This window comes from Vigna radiata, unplaced genomic scaffold (genome assembly GCF_000741045.1).
Source record: "Vigna radiata var. radiata cultivar VC1973A unplaced genomic scaffold, Vradiata_ver6 scaffold_83, whole genome shotgun sequence".
Classification (NCBI taxonomy): domain Eukaryota; kingdom Viridiplantae; phylum Streptophyta; class Magnoliopsida; order Fabales; family Fabaceae; genus Vigna; species Vigna radiata.
The window spans coordinates 373,079-378,772 of record NW_014543268.1 but is presented as its reverse complement, the minus strand read 5'-3'; the positions used below and the strand labels follow the sequence as shown (position 1 = coordinate 378,772).

General features: G+C 38.9%; 1 protein-coding gene across 2 annotated transcripts; it reads left to right on the top strand.

Moving 5' to 3' along the window:
* The first annotated feature begins 586 nt into the window (after window positions 1-586).
* LOC106754133 (exportin-2) lies at window positions 587-5,281 on the top strand. Of its 2 annotated transcripts, none has more exons than XM_014636110.2 (2): window positions 587-3,543; window positions 5,123-5,281. In XM_014636110.2, exon 1 carries the CDS (start codon window positions 652-654, stop codon window positions 3,541-3,543), a length of 2,892 nt encoding a protein of 963 aa, XP_014491596.1. In that variant the 5' UTR covers window positions 587-651; the 3' UTR covers window positions 5,123-5,281. The 2 variants fall into 2 exon arrangements, with proteins under 2 accessions (XP_014491596.1, XP_014491595.1); XM_014636109.2 differs by having other exon boundaries at window positions 4,891-5,281.
* Window positions 5,282-5,694: the final 413 nt, after the last annotated feature.

Here is a 5,694-nt window from a genome sequence, read left to right as displayed (position 1 = left end):
TATACATATTTACAAAATATAAAAAATTAAATTAAAATATTTAATATTATTAAAAGTATAATATAAAAGTGACATGAATTAATTTTCTCAGTATTAAATAAAGATAAGTAAATTATAATGACACAAATTTTATAATAAAATATTAAATAAATGAGAGATATTTAAGTAACTTAAATAATGTAATATAGACATGTATACTAAAAATTTGAATATGAACTACATATCTATAACAGTCTTTAGTCGGGTTTGCAAAAAGCTTACACAAACATTTTACAAATTTATTTGTCATCTTTTAAAGAATCGATTACATATTAAAATAACTTGTAATAATATTTAGTATTATAGAAAGCTTGTGGCACACATTAAATATATATTATATATATAATTTAAATAATTATTATTCTTACACTAGAACTTATGTGAGGCGTAAAACGTCTAATACTTATTCAAACAAATTATTATATAAAAGATATGAATCTGTGTCAAACTGGGTCGTGGTGTAGTAATTGGGCCTAAGCCTGTTATTACAAGTTTACACGTGTCTTCTTAGGTTATAAAAGTGCGCAGTGAAGCACTGAATAAAATTTTGGGACTTCAAACTTTAAATTGAAATTCCTTTTCACACAAAACCTCTAACGAAGTGTTGTGGAGATGGAGTGGAACCCTCAGACACTACAATTCCTATCGGAATGCTTTCTCCACACGCTGTCTCCGGCGCCAGAGCCCCGCCGCCGCGCTGAAGCCTCCCTCGCCGAAGCCGCAGACCGCCCCAACTACGGCCTCGTTGTCCTCCGCCTGGTCGCGGAGCCCTCCGTGGACGAGCAGATCAGGCAAGCCGCCGCCGTGAACTTCAAGAACCATCTCCGCACGCGGTGGTCCTCTGAGGCTCCCATACTGCCCCCGGAGAAGGAGCAGATAAAGTCCCTGATCGTTCCACTCATGCTCTCAGCTACTCGTAAGATTCAGAGTCAGCTCAGCGAAGCCCTCGCCGTTATTGGTAAGCACGATTTCCCCAAGGCATGGCCGGCGCTACTTCCAGAACTTATTTCCAATCTGAAAAACGCGTCACAGGCGTCCGATTATGCCTCCGTTAACGGCATTCTCGGCACCGCCGATTCCATTTTTAACAAATTCCGTTTCGTGTTTAAAACCAATGATCTTCTCCTCGATTTGAAGTATTGCCTCGATAATTTTGCCGCGCCTTTGCTTGAGGTTTTCCTCAAAACGGCGTCGTTGATCGACGCCAGTGTCAATTCCGGCGCGAACCTGCGCCCGCTCTTCGAGTCGCAGAGTCTGTGCTGTAGCATTTTTTACTCCTTGAATTTTCAGGAGCTACCTGAGTTTTTCGAGGATCACATGAAGGAGTGGATGGGTGAGTTTCGAAAATATCTTACCACCACTTATCCTACTCTCGAGGGAAGTGGCGGCGATGGTCTTGCTATTGTCGATGAGCTTAGGGCCAAGGTCTGTGAGAATATTAATCTGTATATGGAAAAGAATGAGGAGGAATTTCAGGCTTATTTGAATGATTTCGCTCTTGCTGTGTGGACCTTGCTGGGGAACGTGTCTCAGTCTTCTAACCGGGATCAGCTCGCCATTACCGCTATCAAGTTTTTGACCACGGTCAGTACTAGTGTTCACCATACCTTGTTTGCCAGTGAAGGGGTTGTTCCCCAGATCTGTCAGGGCATTGTGATCCCCAATGTGAAGTTGAGGGATGACGATGAGGAGCTTTTTGAGATGAATTATATAGAGTTTATAAGAAGGGATATGGAAGGTAGTGATCTTGATACTAGGAGGAGGATTGCCTGTGAGCTTCTCAAGGGAATTGCTACGCATTATGGGGATGTTGTGAGGAACATTGTCTCTTCGCAGATACAGAGTTTGTTGAGTTCATTTGCTGCCAACCCCGTGGATAATTGGAAGGACAAGGACTGTGCTATATACTTGGTTGTTTCTCTCGCTACCAAGAAGGCTGGAACCAGTTACGTCTCCACCGAGCTTGTTGACGTTCAGAGCTTTTTTGAAGCCGTAATTGTCCCTGAGCTGCAGAGTCCCGATGTGAATGGGTATCCCATGCTTAAGGCTGGTGCACTAAAGTTTTTTACTATGTTCCGTAATCAAATATCCAAACCCGTGGCATTGAAGTTTTTCCCGGATTTGGTTCGGTTCCTAGCTTCGGAATCAAATGTTGTACATTCTTACGCTGCAAGTTGTATTGAGAAGCTCTTGTTGGTAAAGGATGAGGTGGGTGGGCCTCGCTATACTTCAGCAGACATCAATCCCATCTTCCCGGTGCTGATGAACAATCTTTTCAGTGCCTTAAAGCACCAAGAGTCTGAGGAGAATCAATATGTGATGAAATGTATTATGAGGGTTCTTGGGGTTGCTGATCTTTCTGCCGATGTTGCTCGAGTTTGCATTGAGGGGTTGACCTTTATTCTTGGGGAAGTTTGCCGAAATCCTAAAAATCCCGTTTTCAATCATTATCTCTTTGAGTCTGTTGCTATTCTTGTGAAGCGGGGCTGTGAGAATGGCTTGCCTGTATCTGTTTTCGAGGCAAGCCTTTTCCCTAAGCTGGAAATAATTTTGACCAATGATGTAACCGAGTTTTTTCCATACACATTTCAGTTGCTTGCTCAGCTTGTTGAGCTAAACAGATCACCCATTCCGCCCATTTACATGCAGATATTTGTGATTCTTTTGTCGCCTGATTCATGGAAAAGATCCCCAAATGTTCCCGCACTTGTGCGTCTACTACAGGCTTTCCTTCAAAAGGCACCGAATGAGATCAACCAAGGGGATAGACTGACTAAGGTGCTTGGCATATTTGACACGCTTATACAATCTTCTAGCACATCTGATCAGGGATTTTATGTGCTCAACACTGTGATTGAGAGTCTTGAGTACGGTGTTATCAAACCTTATATTTCCCATATCTGGGCTGCTCTTTTCAGGGAGCTCCAAAGAAGACGAACAGTAAAACTCATAAAGTCCCTTCTGATATTTATTTCACTTTTTCTGATTAAACACGGGTCTTCAAACCTTGTTGATACTATGAACGGTGTGCAGCCAGATATTTTTAATGTGATTTTGAGTCAATTCTGGATACCTAATCTTAAGCTGATTACGGGAGCTATTGAGCTTAAGTTGGCTGCTGTTGCCTCAACCAGACTCATCTGTGAATCTCCAATTCTTTTGGATCCCGCTGCTGCTGAATCCTGGGGTAAGATGGTGGACAGCATTGTCACTCTTCTTTCACGGCCAGAACAGGAGAGGGCCGATGAGGAGCCTGATGTGCCAGATATTTCAGAAAATGTTGGTTATACTGCTACATTTGTTCGTCTTTACAATGCTGGGAGGAAAGAAGAAGATCCCCTAAAAGATATAAGAGATCCCAAAGAATTTTTTGTTGCCTCGTTGTCTCGGCTGTCAGCACTTTCCCCTGGGAAATACCCGAAGGTCATCAATGAAGTAGTAGATCCGGCAAATCAAGCAGCACTACTTCAGCTCTGCAACGCCTATAATCTCACTATTGTTTGAGTAAGTACTTGAGCCACCTTAGTTTTTATCAATCTTGCTTGGTAGGTTTGCTTTGTTGAAGTTTCCGTCTGTTAGAATCTAAAATGTTTGACACCATTTTGAAGTTGGCAAATATTACTAAGACTGTGTTGAAACCAGCTTGTGTTCTGTTATGGACTCTCAAGTCTGGGTGGGATTTTGGTTGTCAACGACTGTTGTGATAATGCATAGGTTTTTTCTGACCAGTGCGGAGGACAACCTTCTCCTTTACAAACTACTGTTTGGTTGCCCTAACTTCCTAGGTGTTTAAATTTGTTTCAATGGGACAGTGAGTACAGGGTGTATTGTATTTCCTTACAAAATAAAAAGAAAAATTATTCATATACTTGACAGAAGCTATCATTCCAAGACAGTTGTTCTTTTAGGTTTTCTCAACACTATAAGTGGTTTAGTAACAGTTGAGTTACAAATATAACTTAGCCATGTTTTAGTAGGTAATAACGTTTGAATATGGAATTGAGTTGATCATGAAAATCAAGTGTCCTGGCTGTCAGATTTTAAATATTGGACACCAATGACATTTTCAAGTTTGTGTGAGATTAAGTATGGAAGTAGCTTATATGTTCTATGTTGGACTCTAACGATTGGGTGGGATTTTCATAGTCAACGATTGTTACAGTATATAAGTTTTTGCTTGCCAGTGGGATGGATTAGATTGAGTTGCGAATTACAGTTCCATTATTTTTACTAGGTATAGAAGTTTGTTTGAATGAGTCTCTGAGTTACAAATTATTGGTCCCAACCTTGCCATACACTTATTGACTCAGGAATTCCCATCGCTACTTTTACATCTACTAGTTTCGTAGCATTTGAGGTAACGTTTATAAAATTGTAATACTAAGCACAAAATTGTGGTAGCTCTTTGATGTAGGCATACTTTAGTAGGTAAAAAGATGGAACATGGAAAAGAGGTTTGGTTTTAAAAATGGTGTTGGATACAACCTTTATAATCTAAATTTGTTTTGTAGAGGTTGAAAAATCATTTTGACGCATGAACTTACTTTCATGTTAGAAGAAGAGTGGCTGGGATGGTGTGTATCGTGCAAGTCAATTGCATCATTCGCTCTACTTTCATCTGTTCGATATTGTTTTAGCAAAAGAGGAATTAATTTTCATTCTTGTTATTTTTACTCTATTAACGTTTATGCATTTGTTTTGCGCTTTCAACTTTCCCATTTGTGTGATAATGATGAGTTATACTAAAATGCTTAAATATAGTATGAGTTACTATTAGTCAGAGCCTACTGCTGCATTTATGAAATAGCCAAGGGGTTTCAATGAACAATTTATCGCTTGTTTTTTCTGCAGTTAGTGTGATGAATGTACTGGGCTTTCGAAGTACGGTTCAGTCTGAATCCATGAGCACCAAAGCATATTTTTAAAGTGCAATGTGATATGTTGGTATTTTAATGTATAATTATTTAATGCTCCCTTTTATTTTGTTGCTGATATTGCTTTTCAGCCGCTCTGGAGCAATTTGTAATGAATATACCGTCAATTTTGTTTAAACTTGCATGTTAAAAGTACAAAATTTATGTAGGTATTTTGCGATATCTGCTTCGGAACACGTTGCATTTCTCCTTTTGGGGGTGCAACTGATATTGAATCAAATATGAGGATGAAATTGTAGCATTTGAGCGCAAAGTCGTTGTTTGCAACACTGTTAAGACTAGGGAAATTGATCCAAGATTAAAATTCATAGCTTGTTACTTTTCAGTAGCATTAATTGTTGGTGAACTTTTCATTGGACTGTTACTTGGCTTTATTTGTGTCATTACTCACTCATGTATTGTAAGTGTATTTTGTTGCATTCCAATGTTAGCGTCTGGTTGATGGTATAGGCTTATGTTACTGTTTATGTGCGATTGGACCTGATGATGGTATAGGTTTTGAGGTGATGTATTTCGTATTACGTGTTTGGTCCTGCATCATCGTGGTTTTGAGACAGTTGGGTTGGTCTCGATTTATTTTTAATTAAAAATTAATATAATAAATACCTATTTTAATTATACTATTATAATATGAGAATTTAATCATATAGTTATAATTTAATAGTATAATTAAATTATCATATTATAATGTTATTATTACATATGCTTAAATACAGTACAG